This window comes from Leucopleurus acutus (genome assembly GCF_964270905.1).
Source record: "Leucopleurus acutus genome assembly, chromosome: 17".
Lineage (NCBI taxonomy): Eukaryota > Metazoa > Chordata > Mammalia > Artiodactyla > Delphinidae > Leucopleurus > Leucopleurus acutus.
This window is the reverse complement of record NC_139159.1, coordinates 46,406,259-46,427,656: the sequence shown is the minus strand read 5'-3', so window position 1 is coordinate 46,427,656 and position 21,398 is coordinate 46,406,259. Positions and strand designations below refer to the sequence as shown.

Genomic DNA, 21,398 nt, shown 5'->3' with positions numbered 1-21,398 from the left:
AGCAGATATGCAAAAGATAAAGGAAGGATTCTAAGCTTACCACTAAGACAGTCATCAAATCACAAATGAAGAGAGAAAGAAGAAAGGAACTACAAAACAGCCAGAAAACAGTTAACAAAATGGCATTAAGTACCTACCTATCAATAAATACTTCAAATGTAAATGGACTACATTCTCCAATCACAAGAAATAGAGTGGTGAAAGGATAAAAAACAAGACCTAACTATATGTTGCCTACCAGAGACTCACTTCAGATACAAGAACACAGACTGAAAGTGAAAGGATGGAAAAAGATATTCCATTCAAATAGAAACATTTAAAAGAAAGCTGGGGTAGCTATACTTATATCAGACAAAATAGACTTTGAAAGAAAGATGGTAGTAAGAAAAAAAGAAGGGCATTACATAATGATAAAGGGGTCAATCCAACAAGAGGATGTAACATTTGTAAATATTTATGCACCCAATATAAAAGGATTCCCTAGGGGAAGTAAAGACACTACTCATAATTTATAGGGAACTCTAAGTCTCATTTTTCATAGAAGGAATCTACAGACAGAACCTAAACTATGCTATCTGCTAGTATCATCACCACCATCACTAACCTGTAGTAGTGCAAGTGAGAGAATCAATAATAGTACAATAAATTCCACAACCTAAGTCAGCAATTCTGAGCCCTTACTCAATGTGTGAAAAGGTAGTTGTTTTAGGCCATTTGGGCTGCTATAACAAAACACCACAGACTGGGTAGCTAATAAACAACAGAAATTTATTTCTCATAGTTCTGGAGGCTAGGAAGTCCAAGGTCAAGGTGCCAACCTGGTCTGGCGAGGGCCCTTTGTCTGGTTCACAGCCAGTGCCTTTTCATTGCATCCTCACTTGGCAGAAGGGGTTAGGGATCTCTCTGGAGCCTCTTTTAAAAGGCACTACTGAGCCCATGTGCCACAACTACAGAAGCCCGAGCGCCTAGAGCCCGTGCTCCACAACAAGAGAAGCCACCGCGATGAGAAGACCGCACACCACAACAAAGAGTAGTCCCCCCTCCACAACTAGCGAAAGCCCGCGTGCAGCAAAGAAGACCCAACACAGCCAAAAATAAATAAATAAAATAAATTTATTTAAAAATTTAAAAAACAAATAAAAGGCACTAATCTCATTCATGAGGTCTCCACTCTCATGACAAGCATCTTCCCAAGGCCCCACTTCCTAATACCATCATCTCTGGGGGTTAGGGCTTCAACATATGAATTTTGGAGGGACATACTCAAGCCACAGCAGCAGTCAACCAGATTAATCCAGTCTCAGATAAGAGAATTAAAGCGTTAAGAAAATAAATAAAAGGCCATGTAAATATTGTTAATAGCCTTAGCAAAACTTTCAATAACCAATTTCCACCGCATCAAAACATGCAAGGAAAGAGGACGGCAAGATTGCTCTGTAACTCCGAGCACTAACCAGGATTTAAAAGCACATATTGTGGGCATCCCTGGTGGTGCAGTGGTTGAGGGCCCGCCTGCCGATGCAGGGGACGCAGGTTCGTGCCCTGGTCCGGCAGGATCCGGAGCATGCCGTGCAGCAGCTGGGCCCGTGAGCCATGGCTGCTGGGCCTGCGCGTCTGGGGCCTGTGCTCCGCAATGGGAGAGGCCGTAGCGGTGAGGGGTCCACGTACCAAAAAAAAAAAACAAAAAAAAGCACATATTGTGCTGGCCAAAGAGTTTGTCCAGTTAATCAATACGCTGTTCAATAAAGTTCCGGGTGAAAATGAAAAGTGTTTTTACTTAAAACCAAATGAACTTTTTGGCCAACACAATACATTAACAAAAAGCTTAGTTTTTTATCTCAAGTTTTGAATGGTACTTACAGTTTTGGTTTAGGTTCAAAAGATATTTTAAAGTTTGTTTGTTTTTATGAATAACAAGTATCACTTCTATAAAGAGCCTTACAAATGGTTACATTTATTAGGTCAAAAGATTTTGAAAGTTTACTTTCTAGGTGGCACAAAGGCCAGAATAAATTAGTACTTTAAAAATAAATTTACTACTCTCTTTAGGGTGAAGAAGCTTTTTGCAAGACTTATTATTAACACAATGAGCAGAGAAAGATACACAATCAAAGAATAAAAGAACTATGTAGCAAGTCTTGCCCTAGTTTACAGGTGAGGCCCACAGAGGATAAACAAAAATATGCAAAAGGAGAGGAGCACATAGTTAAATGTAAGTTACTGGTAAGGTTTTCATTCTTCAGCCGTATGCTGGGTCCACAAGTATTTATTAGATTAGCCTAGAGTGGACAAAACTAGCTAAATAAACAAGTCAGACCTGGACCACTAGTGATAATGTGTCATGAATCAAATTCTGTGTCTCAAGTCCAAAAAAGAAAAAGAAAACAGTTCAAATCTACAGGATCTAAAGGTGGGTATGACTGACACAGATATGTCTCTCAGAGTAAATGGCATATTTACTAAGTGAAATATCAATACATTAAACTAATTCAGACTGGACATCAAGGTGATTTTACCTTACCTAACACAAGAACTTGGTCACCTGTGCATCAAAAAAAGTCTCTATAATTAAAAATGATCACAAAGACATGTTAAGGAAGTATACTATAACTATTATCAAAAGAGTCACAATCATTATAAATCTCATTTTCTAAGTAGCTTTTGTGGAAATTATATAAATATCTTGCAATGCTTTACAGGGCGCTGATGAGTAAAATAAAAATCAACAAATGTTAGAATTTAATTGAACTTTACAAACTACACATGCCTTCTTATCAAGAAATTAAGCAATATTGTTTTTTTATAATGATTTCTGAATAAACCTCAGATTTCTAACTTTTAAATTTCATTTCATTACATTCTCATACAATATTATTTTTAACAGATTCATACCTATAACTCTAAAAGGCCCCTTCATTTAACCTACCATCCACAGTAATTTTATTTAGAAAATAAGTCTTTTCTTCATGGTGCGTCTATAATAATTTGAAATAATATAAATCAAATATGGGCTTACTCAATTTTACTAACACATATATAGTTTTTTAAGTTAATTTCCTATTATACTAATCAAAGCTTAAAATAGGAAAATAAACTATTTTAAAATGTGTTTCATCTATAATGTTTTTATTAAGAAATTAATTCCAATCACTAGCATAAACTCAAGTATAACTCTCCAGGGGTGTACAATGCTGAATAATTTGTCCAAATGTCAACTGCAATTTTCAAAAATCCTTTCTACCTCAAAATTTTAAACATCTGTAAAAAATACTTGTTTTGAGAGTGGTTTACATTCATGACACTTGACCTTTTGCTGTACACACCACAAAATTCAAGTCTCAAATACCATATAAGCAGGAAATCTGATCATTCCTGCAGTAGCCATCTGCATGGTCCAATATCAAATATTAGTTCTAGGTTACACTAAGTCATGTGTTACAAATCTTTTTCTGCAGCCTCTATAATTAGTTGTAATTTGCCTCTTTTAAAATGTGTTTCTTATGGGACATCTGGCCTTGAAACTTCCACCTTCCCATTGAAAAAACACTTAGTGTCTGGATTTTTTTTTTTTTTCACTTAATATGGAGCACTGCATGGGTGGTATAACCAAGTCCAGACTTCTTAAAAAAAAATTAAATTCCAGGAACAGATGATGATTAAGAACCATTTAAGTATTACCAAATATAAATGTAAAATAAAACTTTGTTGCACATAACTATCTACAGATTCCTAAATCAATCTCCCAGATATTTAAAGTTCCCAAAATAAATTTTAATGAGAGTATAGCATTGGTCTACTCACTTCCAGGAACTACATTAGTTAAGTTAAATTGCATAATAAAGGTTTGGAATTAGAGATTTCACAGAAAGAAAAACAGTTTTGAGCCCAGTAGGTTCATATGACACTCAAAGTATCTACTGTAAATAGGAAATGATTTTAGCAATTTATAAATAACCTTTACTCATTTCACAGAAATTGAAACTTAATAATACTCATCAATTCACTTGATCTAGAAAGGCTTCCTTAAAACTGAAAATTAAATACGGGGTAAGGAAAAAGTAATAAAAATGAAAGACAGAGATACTACTTTTATACAGGATAAAAGTGGAAGAATTCATCACAATATGCTGCTGCCCAGACCTGTTTGCTTCTTAGATTAGAAAATTTTTGGTAGAAACTCCTTAAAATCACTATTATACCTTAACGAAAACACTGAAAAGAAATGTAACATGGGTCAAAGAAAGAAGTCAGAAAAAAATCAGTTTCTGATGACAAAACCTCAAAGACACAATGAAATTAGGTATGAAGGGAAATTCAATATATTTTCATCTTCTCAAAAAATAACCTGAGAAATTTCTATCTCGTTTAGAAATGTCACTTTGCAAAAATTCAAAAACCTTCACCTAAAAATTGGACACAATCAGGCCCCATTTCTGGCAGATATAGGTAATAAGCAATATGCATAATCCCTATTAAGGCTATGATCAGATTAAGTAAAATGAGTATGAAAATAACCATTAGGATATATTTTATCCAAATTTAAGAAAACCCTTTTGCCTAACAAACGTAAGGTAGATAGCTAGTGGGAAGCAGCCGCATGGCACAGGGATATCGGCTTGGTGCTTTGTGACCGCCTGGAGGGGTGGGATAGGGAGGGTGGGAGGGAGGGAGACGCAAGAGGGAAGAGATATGGGAACATATGTATATGTATAACTGATTCACTTTGTTATAAAGCAGAAACTAACACACCATTGTAAAGCAATTATACCCCAAAAAAGATGTTAAAAAAAAAAAGAAAGAAAACCCTTTTGCAATTAATTATGTTACTTTAATAGGTATGTAAAAAATAATTAAGTGTACGAGCTAAGATTTGTTTATGCAAAACCTGACACATCCCAAAAGTTAAAAAAATAACAAATAACTATTAAAATTGGTTAACATAAACAACTAGGTTTAATAATTTCTTACCTGTATCCCATCTTTAAGTTTCAAAATACATTCCATTGTATTGATGGTAATTACCACTGGTTCTGAACCCAGTTTTGTCCACGGTACATGGATCCTCAGTTCGTGAATATGTCCACTTAAAAAAGTGAATGGTAATTTCAATTCCTTAAAATACAAAATATTAAAGAAAATTTAGTAAGTGCTTAATATTCTTTTCATTCTAATATCCAAAATACTTTCTGAAAAGAAAAATAAAATTTCCAACACAAAAATATTCTGGAAATTACTTTTCATCAAAAAAGAGCATCGAGATACGTTCGGTACATTACTCCTTTCTGCCCATGGACGCCGCCAAGCAAGCATCGTTGATGTCTCCCTCCTCCACTGCCGTCACGTCTAAGTCAGAGTCTCCCAAAGAACCCGAACAGCTGAGGCAGCTCTTCATCGGAGGTTTGAGCTTTGAAACAACCAATGAGTGTCTGAGGAGCCATTTTAAGCAATGGGGAACGCTCACAGATTGTGTGGTAATGAGGGATCCAAACACCAAGCACTCCAGAGGCTTCCAGTTTGTCACATATGCCACTGTGGAGAAGGTGGATGCAGCCATAAATACAAGGCCACATAAGGGATGGAAGAGTTGGGGAACCAAAGAGGGCCGTCTCAAGAGAAGATTCTCAAAGACCTGGTGCCCACTTAACTGTGAAAAAGATTTTTGTTGGTGGCCTTAAAGAAGACACTGAAGAACATCACCTAAGAGATTGTTTCGAACAGTATGGGAAAACTGAAGTGATTGAAATCATGACTGACGAGGCAGTGGCAAAAAGGGAGGCTTTGCTTTCAGTTTAACCTTTGATGACCATGACTCCGTAGACAAGACTGTCATTCAGAAACACCACACTGTGAATGGCCACAACTGTGAAGTAAGGAAAGCCCTATCTCAGCAAGAGATGGCTAGTGCCTCATCCAGCCAAAGAGGTCGAAGTGGTTCTGGAAACTTTGGTGGTGGTCATGGAGGGGGTTTTGATGGGAATGACAGCTTTGGTCATGGAGGAAACTTCAGTGGTCGAGGTGGCTTTGGTGGCAGCGGCAGTGGTGGTGGATATGGTGGCAGTGGGGATGGCAGTAATGGATTTGGTAATGATGGAAGCAATTTTGGAGGTGGTGGAAGCTACAATGATTTTGTCAATTACAACAACCAATCTTCAAATTTTGGACCCATGAAAGGAGGAAACTTTGGAGGCAGAAGTTCTGGCCCCTGTGGTGGTGGAAGCCAATACTTTGCCGAACCACGAAACCAAGGTGGCTATGGAGGTTCCAGCAGCAGCAGTAGCTATGGCAGTGGCAGAAGGTTTTAATTACTGCCAGGAAACAAAGCTTAGCAGGAGAGGAGAGCCAGAGAAGTGACAGGGAAGCTACAGGTTACAACAGATTTGTGAACTCAGCCAAGTACAGTGGTGGCAGGGCCTAGGTGCTACAAAGAACACGTTTTAGACAATACTCATGTGTACGGGCAAAAAAACTCAAGGACTGTAATTGTGACTAACTGTATAACAGGTTATTTTAGTTTCTGTTCTGTGGAAAGTATAAAGCATTCCAACAAAGGGTTTTAATGTAGTTTTTTTTTTTTTGCACCCATGCTGTTGATTGCATGATCATGACACTGAATAAATGTCTTTAAAAAAAAAAAAAGGCAGCATCAATGGACTTCCCTGGTGGCACAGTGGTTGAGAATCCACCTGCCAATGCAGGGGACACAAGTTCGATCCCTGATCCGGGAAGATCCCACATGCCTCAGAGCAACTAAGCCCATACACCACAACTACTGAGCCTGTGCTCTAGAGCCCACGAGCCACAACTACTGAAGCCCGCGCACCTAGAGCCCGTGCTCTGCAACAAGAGAAGCCACTGCAATGAGAAGCCCGCGCACAGCAACAAAGAGTAGCCCCCACTCTCGCAGCTGGAGAAAGCCCACGCACAGCAGCAAAGACCCAGCACAGCCAAAAATAAATAAATAAATTTATTTTTTTAAAAAAGCAGCATCAAATAACTTGTTAAACTATAGTTAATGATAAACTACAAAAACTTATTGTGCAAGTTACATTTAATAAGCTACTTAACCTGTTTAGGCCTCTATTTCTTATTTTGCTAAATGGAAATAATAACAGAATATGATTGTAAGGCAAGTTTAAAGAGAATGGAATTAAAGATAGGAGAATGACCTGACAAAATAAAAACAGACCAACTTAGAAAAAAAATTTATTGAGCTTTACCTAATTAAAGATTGTACCTGGATACTATTTGGTCATAAATTCTAAGTGTTTTCTGACTGGTTTCCATTATTATTAAAAAGGTTAGATGTACGCTAACGCATGTATATGGAATCTAAAAAAACGGTACTGATGAACCTAGTGGCAGGGCAGAAATAAAGATACAGACGTAGAGAACGGACTTGAGGATACAGCAGGGGAAGGGGAAGCTGGGACAAAGTGAAAGTAGCATTGACATATACACACTACCAAATGTAAAATGGATGGCTAGTGGGAAGCGGCTACATAGCACAGGGAGATCAGCTCAATGCTCTGTGATGACCTAGAAGGGTGGGATAGAGGGTGGGAGGGAGGCTCAAGAGGGAGGGGATATGGGGATATATGTATACATATAGCTCTGATTCACTCTGTTGTACAGCAGAAACTAACACAACATTGTAAAGCAATTATACTCCAGTAAAGATGAAAAAAAAAAAGGCACTTCCTCTCAAAAAAAGAAAAAAAAGTTAGAAATGAAAATGTAAATGTTACCACAATCACTTTATACTAAATTGTTTCACCTTCAGATAAAATGTTACAAACCAACAAAAGAAAAAAACAAATTTGTATTTGGACTATATCTCAATCACATTCTTGTAACTCTATTTGTGAAAGTTAAGATAAATATAAAGCTATTCATTCATCTAAGAATTGTCCACCTACTTGGTTTAGCAACATAGTAGCAATATAGCTGAATATATACAGATAGTACAGCAAAGTGGTTAAGACCAATAACTCTAGAGCCAGCACAAGTGGATTTAATCCTACCTCTGCTACTTACTAGCACAATGACAATAGGCAAGTTGTATTAAAGTATGTGTGTCTCAGTTTCTTTATCTGTAAAACTGGATAATAGTAGTGTGTTTGAGGATTAAATGAATTAATTTATATAAAGCACTTAGGACACTGTCTTCCTCAAAGAGCAATCAATATAAAGATGCTAACTATTTATTACAAACGTATAAGCCTCCTTTATGTCTTCACAAGTTTTTTTAAAGGGCAGAATACTAAAAATCTATTTCTACTATTCTAATGGAATGTCACAATTTTTAAACAGTTCTCATTATTTCATTAATTTTAAAGATGCAGTACTTTCTCCCAGCATTAATCAATGGAACAGATTATATTTTGATCAGTGTCCATAATGAAGACAATGTTTACTGAGCACTTACTGTGTACCACACACTGCTTTAAGCACTTTACCTGCATGCAAAATTTAATCTTTGTAAGTACCCCAAAAAGTAAATACTATTATACCCACTTTACAGATAAAAAACCTGAGGCATGGAAAGGTCAACTAACTTTCAAAAATGACTCAGCTAGGAGCTCTGTGACTCAAAACCAGAAACTATGATGCCAGAGCCCTTCCTCTTATCAACAACTATACTGCACCTAACTTTCATTATGAGCACTAAATACATTTCCATTGGTTATACATCCATTTGGATAATGTTCCAATGACATCTCCATCTCTACCCTTGACTTGTGTAACAATGATACGTTTGTGAAATGGCTACCAAAACCGCAGTCTATGGGCACAAATTGGCTTTTCTTAGGGAGAAGTTAAAAGACACCTGAACCAAACTCAAGACCTTGGTATCACCAGAATGCTACTAATCATCTGAATAACTAACAAAACACTAACACAAGAGGCAGCATTCTACATTAAAACATGGAATTTTGAACCATATGGCCCATGTTGGAGATCCAACTGAAGTTCAACACTTATTAATTATCTGACTATAAAGCAAGATCATTTCCATTTCCTCATCACAGAGTTGTGGTGATAAACAAATAAGAACACATTTATGCCTTGTAAAAGGCAAAAGAAAATGCTGACTGTTATAATAAATGGATCATCCTGAGGTAACCACAAAGAAATGATTTTCTTTTCATTCCTTTTCCTTCTCAAAATATATTGTACAACTTAAAAATATTCTATTTACTTGTAACTACTCAGAAATACATTGTGAAAAATACATCCCTAAAACCAGAATATCTATGGCTGCACAAAGGATATAGTAATGAAAAATTCAGAGGATTGACTAGCTCTCATAAATATAATTCTAGGTAAGCAATTTAAAAATATTCTCACACAGAAAAAAGGGATACTTGAAAAATGAATATAGCAGGCCACAAAAGCAAAAATAGATGAAAAGGACTATATCAAACCTAAAAACCTCCACAGAGCAAAGAAAACACTCAGCAAAGTGGAAAGGCAACCCACATGAGAGAAACTATTTGTAAACCATATTATCTGATAAGGGGTTAAAATCTAGTATATATAAAGAACTATGACAACTCAACAACAAAAAAACAAATAATCCAATTTTAAAAATGGGGAAATGACTCGAATAGACATTTCCAAAAAGCATATACAAATGGCCAACAAATAGAGGAAAACATGCTCACCATCATTAATTGTCAGAGAAATGCAAATCAAAACCACAATGATATATCATCTCACACCTGTTATAATGGCACCTATCCCAAAAAAAACCCACAACAGGAAGTGATAAGTGTGGTGAGTATATGAAGAACGTAGAACCCTTGTGCACTGTTGATGAAAATGTAAAATAGTGCAGCCACTACAGAAAACAGTATGGAGATTCTTCAAACAACTAAAAACAGAATTACCATATGATCCAGCAATCTCAGTTCTGAGCACAAACTAAAAAGAACTGAAACCAGGATCCTGAAAACATATTTGTACAACCATATTTTTTGCAGCATTATTCACAATAGTCAAGAGGTGGATACAACCTAATGTCCATTGAAAGATAAATGTATAAAGAAAATGTGGTATATACACATGATGAAATATTATTCAGTCTTTAAAAAGGAAATTCTGTCATATGCTACAACATATAATGAACCTCAAGGACATTGTACTAAATGAAATAAGCCAGTCACACAAAGACAAATATTGTTTGATTCCACTTCTATAATGTACCTAAATTAGTCAAATTCTCAGACACATAAGTAGAACAGCGGTTGCCAGGGGCTGGGGGAAGAGAGAAAAGGGAAGTAGTTTTTCAGTGGGTACAGAATTTAAGTTTTGGAAGATGAAAAGTTCTAGAGATCTGTTGAACAACAATGTATTGGGTTGGTCAAAAAGTGCATTCAGGTTTTTCTGTAATACATTATGGAAAAACCCAAAGAAACTTTTTGGCCACCGCAATATATATAATTAACACAACTATCCACTTAAAAATGGTTAAGATGGTAAATTTTATGCTATATGCTTTTTACCACAAAATAAAAATGAATGTAAGACAGGACTTCAAGAATTCTAAGTTAGAAGGTTGGCAAATCCTCTCCCCAGAAAGCAGTGACAAAACTGGACAAAGTTATTAAAAACAACAGAAATCTCAGGGGCAATAAGGGAAGGCTACCCTGAGGTCACAACAGCAGTTGGTGCAAGAAACTAGACAGAAGACCAGCCAGAAAATTAACAGAGAAATCCAGAGAACAAGACAGCCAAAGATGGCCTTGCTATGACCTCAGTATTCCTGGTAACCTGGAAAGCTATATGTATGTGCCAGGCTGTGCTTACCTAGACGACAGGACACTGGAGAGACCCCTAACAATCTACTCATCCTTGGTTGACCAAGAAGCCTTGTAAACAGAGTAAGTAAAAACATGGATCAGATCTGTAAACTCCTTGAACTTTGAAAGCATTATCTAGTACATGTATATGTCCCATGCCAAAGAGCAGAAGCCTTATTGGTTCAAAAGTTTAAACAACCTCTAGCCAATCACTGGCTGATGACTCAATTATAGTGACCTAGGGGTAATCCCTAGAAAGCCAAGCCTAAAAACAGAAAGAATTGGGGGAGGAAAAAAAAAAAAAATGAGCACAGTCATCAGAGGCCACACTGCAGAGTAAACAGACACCACAAATTTAGCCCAGGCAAGGCACTAAACAAATACATAAACCAATAGCAACAACAAATATCCCCAGAGAGAAGAAATCAGAATGCAGAGTTGCTAAAGCATATTATCCAAAACACCCAGTTTTCAACTAAAAATTGTGAAACATGAAAAGCATGCAAAGTAGTCAATAGAAACTATCTCTGAGGATGCACAAATGTAGGACTTACTACACAAGAACTTCAAACATCTATTATAAATGTGTTCAAAGAAATAAAGGAAGCTATATTTAAATAATTAAAGGAATATATGACCACAACGATTCATCAAGTAGAGAATACCAAGAATGAGATAGAAATTATAAAAAAAAAAATAGAAATTTTTGAGTTTAAAAATACAATAAACAAAATTAAAAATTCACTGAAAGAACTCAACATCAGATTTGAGCTGGCAGAAGAATCAGCAAATCCACACCCAGACATATCAAAGCAAAAACTTTGAAAGCCTAGGACAAGAAGAAAATCTTGAAAGCAGAAACAGAAAATCAACTTGTCACATACAAGAAAACTCTTAGTAGATTAAAAGCTAACTTGTCATTACAAACAATAAGGGCAAAAAGGCAGTGAGATGATATATTTAAATAACAAAAGAAAATAACCATCAACCAAAAATCCTATATCCAGCAAAAGTATACTTCAAAAATGAAGGTGAAATAAAGGCATACCGAAATAAAGTTTCAGGTAATTCTTTGTAACAGAATACTAAAAGAAGTTCTTTGGACAGAAAGGAAGCAATACCAGATTGTAACTCAAAGCCACACAAACAGCACTAATAAAAGTATATATGTAGATAATTATTAAAACACAGTATAAATGTTTTCTTCTTTTTTCTTCTGATTCAAAAGGCAATCACAAAAAACAATTATAACGTTGATATATTAGGTTTATAACAAAGAAATGCAATATACGTGAAAATAGTACCACAAAGGAGGGAGAAGAAATGAAGCTATAGTGGAGAAAGTTTCTGTACTTTAATGGAATAAAGTCAGCATTAATCTCAAATAGACTGTGATAAATTAGATGCATACTGTAATCCTCTAAGCAACCACTAAGAAAATAACTCAAAATAAATTAAAAATCAAAGGAATTAAAATGCAATACTAAAAAATATCTACTTAATAGTAAAGAAAGTAGCAAAGGATTATGAGAGAAACAAAAGACATGAGACACTCAGAAAATAGCAAAATGGTAGACAGAAATCCAACCATATGAATAAAAACAAAATGTGAATGGATTAAATATTCCAATCAAAAGGCAAAGATTCCTTCCATGTCCTGGCTATTGTAAATAGTGCTGCAATGAACACTGGGATGCATGTGTCTTTCTGAAATACGGTTTTCTCTGGGTATACTGCCAGTAGTAGGACTGCTGGGTCATATGGCAGTTCTATTTTTAGTTTTTCAAGCAATCTCCATACTGTTCTCCATAGTGGCTATATCAATTTACATTCCCACCAACAGTGTAAGAGGGTTCCCTTTTCTCCACACCCTCTCCAGCATTTGTTGTTTGTAGATTTTTTGATGATGACCATTCTGACTGGTGTGAGGTGATACCTCACTGTAGTTCTGATTTGCACTTCTCTAATAATTAGTGATGTTGAGCATCTTTTCATGTGTTTGTTGGCCGTCTGTATGTCTTCTTTGGAGAAATGTCTACTTAGGTCTTCCACCCATTTTTTGATTGGGTTGGTTTTTTTTTTTTTGACATTGAGCTAAATGAGCTTTTTGTATATTTTGGAGACTAATCCTTTGTCAGTTGCTTCGTTTGCAAATATTTTCTCCCAATCTGAGGGCTTTTCATCAACAAAGGAATGGATAAAGAAGATGTGGTACATATATACAGTGGAATATTACTCAGCCATAAAAAAGTAATGAAATTGGGTCATTTGCAGAGATGTGGATGGACCTAGAGACGGTCACAGAGAGTGAAGTAAGTCAGAAAGAGAAAGAGAGAAGTCAGTAAGTCAGAAAGAGAAAGAGAGAAGTCAGTAAGTCAGAAAGAGAAAAACAAATATCGTATATTAACACATATATGTGGAATCTAAAAAAATGGTATAGATGATCTTCTTTGCAAAACAGAAATAGAGACACAGAGAACAAATGATGCCAAGGGTGAAGGGTGGTGGGGTGGAATGAACTGGCAGATTGGGATAGTGATACTATGTATAAAATAGATAACTAACGAGAATATACTATATAGCACAGGGAACTCTACTCAATGCTCCATGGTGACCTAAATGGGAAGAAAATCCAAAAAAGAGGGGATACATGTATATGTATAGCTGATTCATTTTGCTATACAGCAGAAACTAACACAACATTATAAAGCAACTATACTCCAACAAAAATTAATTTTAAAAAAAAGGCAAAGGTTGTCAGACTGGATTTTAAAAACTAGTAAGATCCAACTATATGCTCTCCACAAGAGACATACTTTAGATTCAAAAACACAAATAGGTTGAAAATAAGAAAAAGGTGTGTTTTTTTTCATTTTTCTGTATAGATACAGATAACAGATTGGTGGTTGCCAGAGGCAATGGGGTGGAAAGTGAACGAAATGGGTAAAGGTGGTCAAAAGATACAAGCTTCTAGTTATAAAATTTAAATAGTCCTGGGATATAATGTACAGCATGGTGAGTACAGTTAATAACACTGTATTCCATATTTGAAAGGTGCTAAGAGTAAATCTTGAAAGTTCTCATCACAAGAAACAAAACTTTTTTAACTATGTATGGTGACAGGTGTTAACTGGGCTTACTTTGGTGATCATTTTGCAATATATACAAATATCAAATCATTACATTGTACACCTGAAACAATATAACACTATATGTCTTTTACACTGTAATAAAAAAATTAATAAACAAGATCCCAGGAAGTCATGTGATCCAGTTTCTTGCCTTGAATACATCAAATCACCATATTTTCTTGCTATTTAGGGAAATGGTATGGTATTCTATTTTAGGCATATAAAGAATTTTAATTTCTATGATCTTAATTTCCAGCAGTATTTTCCCCTGGTTTTCATATGAGTGTTCTCCATTGCAAATAAGTAACAATTAAAAACAGTTTATCCCAGTCATAGGTTGAAAATACAGCAGATGAAATTTTAAAGAATTGTTGAAACCAAATAACATGTCTGTAAAACTTTCAAACAGTGTGGTACCAGGCTTGAAGAAATACAACACAAGGCAAAAGTGGTAAGATAGTTTAAAATGCAGTGTACTGAGGGGAAAAAGAAAAGAACATGTATCATGCAACCAGTAACCATAAGAGAGGTAATTACCCTATTATCAGATAAAATAGACTTTAAGAAAAAAAACTGTTACTAAAGATAACATGGGACACTTTATAATGATGGGTAAATTCAAGAAGAAAATATATACAAATGAACTTATTTACAAAATAGAAACAGACTCACAGATTTCGAAAACAAACCTACAGTTACCAAAGGGGAAACGTGGTGGGGAGAGATAAATTAGGAGTTTGGGATTAACATACACACACTACCATATAAAAAATAGATAACCAACAAGGACCTACTGTATGGCACAGGGAACTCTACTCAATATTCTGTAATAACCTACATGGGTAAAGAATCTGAAAAAGAATGAGCATATGTGTATGTATAACTGAATCACTTTGTTCTACACCTGAAACTAACACAACATTGTAAATCAACTATACTCCAATAAAATTTTTTTAAAAAGAATATAAAACATATGAGCATAGCAACAGAGCCCCAAAATACATAAATCAAAAACTGACAAAAGTGAGAAGAGAAATAATTCAGTAACTTACAATAATAAACAAAACAGACAGAAAATCAACAAAGATATAGAAGACCTGAAAAACACTATCAACCAATTTAGACCTTACATCTATAAACCATTCCATCCAACATCTGCAAAAATACACTGCTATCTCAAGGAAAATCAGAAAACGTTTGAACTGAATGAAAATAAAAACACAACATACCAAAATTCATAGGATACAGCTAAAGAAACGTAGAGCTGTAAATGGTAAATGTCTATAGTAGAAAAAGAGAACTATCTCAAATCAATAACCTAGGCTTCTACCTGCAGGCAGCAGAAAAACAAACTAAACCAAACTAAACAAGCTAACCCAAACTGAACAAACAAAAACAAGGACCACAATACCAAAAAAGGCAGGAGAGGAAGAGGGCAAATGCAGTTAAACTATTGTAAGATTATTCAGGAAATGGTAAGAATGCTAATTTAAGGTAGATGCCAATAAGTCAAATATCCACTTTGTAATCTTTAGAGAAGCAACTGAAATAATTTTTAAAAGAGTATAATTAAAAAGACTTTAAGGCAAAAAGAATTACTAGCGTGAATGAAAGAGGGACATATTTCAGAATGATTTTTTTTAAGTATATTCAACAATAAGGTATCACCGTACTGAATCTGTATGCACTTAACAATGTAACTTCAAGGTATATAAAGTGAAGGTTGGCAAAACTATAAAAGGGAAGTAGACAAATCCACAATCATAGTTGGAGATGTTAACCATTAACATACCTCTCTTAGTAACTGACAGAACAAGCAGACAATGAAAATCCATATGGATTTATAAGATTTGAAGAACTCTAATAACCAATTTGAAGCAACTGACATTTATGGAAGAATAAAGCAACAACTGTAGGATACACATGTCTCATCAATTACACATGGAATATTTACAAAAATAAAATTTTGACCATGTACTAAGTCATAAATTATAATGGATCAAAATCATAGCGAATGTGCTGACCACAATGCAGTTAAATTAGAAATCAATAACAGAAAGATAATTATTCGCTAAATGTTTGGAAATTAAGCAACACACTTCTAAATAACCCATGGATTACATAAGAAATCAAAATGAAATTTTTTAAGCTGAATAATAATGAAAAGACAACATATAAAATTGTGGTGATAAAGCTAAATAGATGGTTAAAGAAAAATGTACAGTATTCAATGCACATATTAGAGTAGAAAAGGGCTGAAGAAAATCAATAACCTAAGCTTCCACCTCAAGAAGCTAGAGAAAACAATGGCAAATCAAATCCAAAGAAACAGGAAAAAAAAGAAATGATTAAAAAAAATAAGAGCAGAAATACATTATGGGGACTTCCCTGGTGGCACAGTGGCTGAGAATCCACCTGCTAATGCAGGGCACACGGGTTTGAGCCCTGGTCCAGGAAGATCCCACATGCCACAGAGCAACAAAGCCTGTGTGCCACAACTACTGAGCCTGTGCTCTAGAGCCCGTGAGCCACAACTACTGAGCCCTCATGCCACAACTACTGAAGCCCACGTGCCTAGAGCCCATGCTCCGCAACAAGAGAAGCCATGACAATGAGAACCCTGCGCACCGCAACAAAGAGTAGCCCCTGCTCGCCTCAACTAAAGAAAGCCCGCGCACAGCAAAGAAGACCCAACACAGACAAAAATAAGTAAATAAATAAATAAATTTTAAAAAAGAAAAGAAATACATTACAAAGAAAGCAGGAATACAATAGAAAAATCAATAAAGTTGGGTTTCGACTAATTTTAATAAAGCCATAGCAATACTAATGAAAATACAAATTACTAATATAAGCATTGAAAAGAGGATATCATAACAGTTCCTAGATTTTTTTAAGGCAACTTTAAAATGAAAAACAACCAAAAATCCCAACTTTATGGCTTAAATATGACAACTCAGAGCAGAGGCAAGCAAACTTTTTCAGTAAGGAGCAGACAGTAAGTATTTCAGGCTTTTGCAAGCCATGCAGACTCTGTTCCAGCACTTAACCCTGTCGTTTTAGCTTGCAAAAGCAGCCACAGACGACATGTAAACGAATGAGAATAGCCGGGCTCCAATAAAATTTTATTTACAAAGTTAGGCCCACACCATTGTTTGCTGATTTTGAGGAAATGGAGAAATTCCTTGAAAAGCGTAACTAACCAAAACTAACAAAAGGAGAAACAGAAATCTAAACAGTCCTATATCTGTTAAAGCAATTAAATCAGGAATTAAAACTTTCCAACTAAGAAAACTCCTAACTAGTATGACTTCATGATTAATTTTTCCTAACATTTAAAAAACTGGTAAGGGGCAGCGGAGGGATAAATTGGGAGACTGGGATTGACATATACACACTACTATATGTAAAACAGATAACTAATAAGGGCCGACTGTGTAGCACAGGGAACTCTACTCAGTACTCTGTAATGACCTATATGGGGGAAGAATCTAAAAAAGAGTGGATATATGTATATGTATAACTGATTCACTTTGCTGTACAGCATAACTAACACAACATTATAAATCAACTAGACTCCGATAAAAAAATTTTTAATTAAATTTAAAAAATGTTAAAACTAATAAAGGAAAAAAGTTGGAGATTTCACATTTCCTGATTTCAAAACTTACTACAAAGTCATGGTAATCAAAACAATGTGATACTGACATAAAGACAGACATACAGATCAATGGAATCATATGGAGGGCCCAGAAATAAACCCTCCTATCAATGACCATTTGATTTTCAAGAAGGGTGCCAAGATCATTCAGTAGCGAAAGGACAGTCTTCGACAAACGATGTTAGAAAAACTGAACAGTCATATGCAAAACAATATGAAGTTGGATCCTGTACCACATACAAAAATTAACTGAAAAGGGATCAAATACCTAAATGTGAGAGCTAAAACTATAAAACTCTTAGAAGAAAACAAGGGGAAAAGCTTCATGACACTGGATTTGGCAATGATTTCTTGGATATAACACCAAAAGCCCAGGCATCAAAAGAAAAAGTTGTAAGTTAGACTTCATCAAAATTTAAAACTTTGGTTCTTCAAAGGATACTATCAACAGAGTCAAAAGGCAACCCACAATGGGAGATGATACTTGCACATCATATCTGATAAAGAATTGATACCCAGAATATATAAATAATTCCTACAACTCAGTAACAAAAAAAACTTTTTAAAATGGGCAAAGGACTTGAACAGACATTTCTCCAAAGAAGATATACAAACAGCCAATAGCACAGGGAAAGGCTAAAAATAACAAACTTACCGAGTAACAGCAAAAAATGTGAAGTAACTGGAACTCCCACACATTACTGGTGAGAATGTAAACTGGTACAACCACTCTGGAAAACTACTTGGCAGTATCCATTAAAGCTAAATATATGCCTGCCTCCTAGGTATGCATCTAAAGGAAATCAACACCTCTGTCCAATACAAGAATGTTCTTAAGAGCTTTCTTCATAATTGTCAAAAGCAGAAAAAATCCAAATGTACCTCAAAAGGAAAATAAATATATAAACTGTGAATCTTTATACAACGGAATACCACAAGGCAATACAAAAAATAAACTGTCATTCATTCAAGAACCTGGGTTAATCTTGGCCATAATGTTGAACAAACGAATTCAAACACAAGTGATTCTCATTTAAGTTTCAAGAACAGGTTCAAGAAATTTATCTGTGTTGATAGAAGTCAGAATTCAAACACAAGTGATTCTCATTTAAGTTTCAAGAACAGGTTCAAGAAATTTATCTGTGTTGATAGAAGTCAGAATAGCAGTCACTTGTTTTAGGGGTGGGGTACTAATTACAAAAAGGCAAGGAGAGCGTTTTGGGGTGCAGGAAATATTTTATTTCTTGATCTGGATAGTGGTTACACAGGTGTATGCATATGCAAAATCTGAGCTGTATACTTAGGATTTGTGCTCATTAAAAAACAATGAAAATATTAAGGTAATCAACCTTGGAGAGTGGAAGGGGAAGAAACCAAGAATATTATTTCTCAGCGTTAACTCCACGTTATTCCATAGTACAGAAAGCAGTGGAATATAACTAAAAGTTACTAATAACATCACCATCAGATTGTCTTTCCTTATCTCCTAAAAAGCAGTTGGTCTCTGACTCCTGAGTTCCCAGAGAAAAGTTTTGTATTCTCAGGCCTAAAAGAATTGCCTGGCATATGTTAATAATAAGTGTACTAAGTGAATTAATAAATATATGAACTTTGAAGTTACAGTTCATTTACATCAGACCATTCCCATGTTAAAAAAAAAGAGACTAAAAAAGTGATTAAGAAAGAAGTTTTCAACTATGCTGGCATTCTCAATCTGTCTATTCAATATTCTGAGGATGTCATGGGTAATGTCATTTTTCCCACTGAGAGAACTTTCCTCAAGATGTGACCTTGCTGTCTTTCGCACCACTTCGTTCCCCAAAAAGGAAAAAGAGAATATTTTCCAGCGTCATACAGAATCCTAGCAATGTAAATTAGCATATTCGGTAAAGCTTAAGAACTGAGTAACAGAGTGAACAATTCTGACAAGAACAATGAAATTTTTTTTCTATCTGTTGCGGCAATTTGGGGGATTATGATTCTAATAATCCATCATTAGTAACAAACCATAAAAAAAAATTCTGTAAAGCAAGGTCTCTAGTTCAAGATAGCCCAAAATACATAAGCAGAAAAACTAAGCTTTTAAAGCATAGTCAGTGTAGGAAAGCACACATTACCTCTAAGCAGGCTGAAAATGTTTCCAGTGACAGCTACACCGCTTACCTGCTCCAGTACATCCAATTTTAACTCCAGCTTGCTGAGAACCACGTCTCCGCCCCATAGTGAAAGCTGTAGATCTGACGGCTTTAAGTTTTTGATGTAGCGATTCACATAGCTCATTAAAATTGGAGTCACATAAGACTCCAGCATTCTTTAAGGTACAGAGGAGTCAAAGTCAGAAGCTGAAAGGGATAAAGACAGAAACATTAGAGGTAACTGAGTCTGTGGCGCATTCCTTAAGGAAAAGGCGTTTCTCAGGAAAGGTTGAAGAGGCCGAAAAGCAACAGTCCCCACCAAAGCGGCCGCTCGCCTTCCCCCAGAAGCAGAGAAAACTCAAATGGACTCTGCTCCAGCCGCGACTGCCTCACTAGTACAACTCCCCTCAACTCGCCTGGCGAGGAGTGGGAGGAAGAGGTGGTGACCTAAAGAAAGCGGGTCCCCTGGAGTGGGAAAATGAGGAGAGGCAGGCTCGCCTTTGGCCGCCGCACCCCTCCCTTAGCCAGCCCAGCCGCCCCAGGAGGCCCTCGCCCTCCCTGGAACCCGGCCGGATCTACCACCGTAGAAACAGAGCCAGAAGCAGGCCGTACGCTTCTCGCCGTATTGCACCCTCGGGTGACACGCCGAAGAGTACCGTGGCGTCTCCTTCACCTCCCGGTACCCGGCACCCGCCTGCTGAGGCGGCGCAGCTCCCGTACAGCGCACTTCCGGGTGTGCCCCGCTCGGTGCTCGAAACAAACTAACCCTCCACCGCCACCACTCGACTCCGCAGCAGGGCCGGAGTTCTCAGGCTGGAGAAGCCATTCAGTGCCTCTTCTAGGAGGAGACCGCTGGCGCTCGACCAGCCTGCGTCTCCGCTCCTACCCAGCTAGTGGTTCGCCCAAAGCTCTAGGAAGTGCGTGGGGGAGGTGGGCGGACCGGTAAAGCGGAGACACCGGAGATCCGGAAGTGGTGCTGCGGCAAGAGAGCAGCTGAGGTGGATATCGAGTCCGAGTGAGGAAGCACGGAGGGCCAATAGGTCCGATGAGGAGGAAGAAAGCGGGTCCTAGTGTTTAAAGCCCTGAAAACCAAGGGGTTTTTGTTTTTCTTAGGAAATGGAAGACCTGGAAAGAACTTGGGTTCAGTGAGCAGAGCAGTAGCAATAAGGCTGCAGGTGGGGTGGGGGGTAAATTTAGATCGAGAGCTTCATTCGCGGGGGGAAAGGAGAAGTTGAAGGGATCAGGATTAGGAGACTGCGTTTTGACCAAACGTGCAGACGAGCTCTCGCGTTCTTTTACTTTGGCGAAGGAGTGGTTTAGTATGTTTAAATTTGTGCGGGGAAGGAATAAAGAGAAAATCGTGGAGGTCCATTGGATTGCAGTCCGATATATGGAACTTCAGAGAAGCGGTAGGAATAGCAGAAGGAAATAAGACTCTTAGAGAAAGTGAAAAGAAATAGCTGATAGATAATGAATTCAAAGTTTTTTAAGAGTCAGTATTGGTTTTATTAGGCTGAAATGAATGTATAAAATACTACCTTTCCTTCTAGTACTTTGCAAGCTTACGAAGTCAAGAAACTCAAACACCCAACACCGGATAAACACCTATATACTGGGCTTAAAGGGATAGCATAGGACATGCTGCCTAATTATTGACCAGTATTTACTA

At 36.5% G+C, this 21,398-nt stretch overlaps 1 protein-coding gene and 1 pseudogene across 10 annotated transcripts in view; one reads left to right on the top strand and one right to left on the bottom strand.

Annotated features, from left to right (window-relative positions):
* Positions 1–20,599, bottom strand: part of VPS13B (vacuolar protein sorting 13 homolog B) — an 808,377-nt gene extending 787,778 nt beyond the window's left edge. For 5 of the 9 annotated variants that reach the window (XR_014326885.1, XM_082859137.1, XM_082859130.1 and 2 more), the window contains exons 1-3: positions 20,342–20,456; positions 19,758–19,936; positions 4,969–5,112 (exon numbers count right to left, since the gene is read on the bottom strand). Coding sequence is in view for 8 of the 9 variants with exons in the window: in XM_082859137.1 (XP_082715263.1) it covers positions 4,969–5,112; positions 19,758–19,904 (291 nt within the window). In the remaining variant the exon portion in view is untranslated. Of the gene's footprint in view, positions 1–4,968; positions 5,113–19,757; positions 19,937–20,308; positions 20,457–20,495 lie in introns of those variants that run through there. The other 4 variants (XM_082859134.1, XM_082859132.1, XM_082859133.1 and 1 more) reach the window with 4 other exon arrangements.
* Positions 5,460–6,302, top strand: LOC309974205 (heterogeneous nuclear ribonucleoprotein A1-like; annotated as a pseudogene). The gene has a single exon. The product of its transcript is annotated as a heterogeneous nuclear ribonucleoprotein A1-like (transcript).
* Positions 20,600–21,398: the final 799 nt, after the last annotated feature.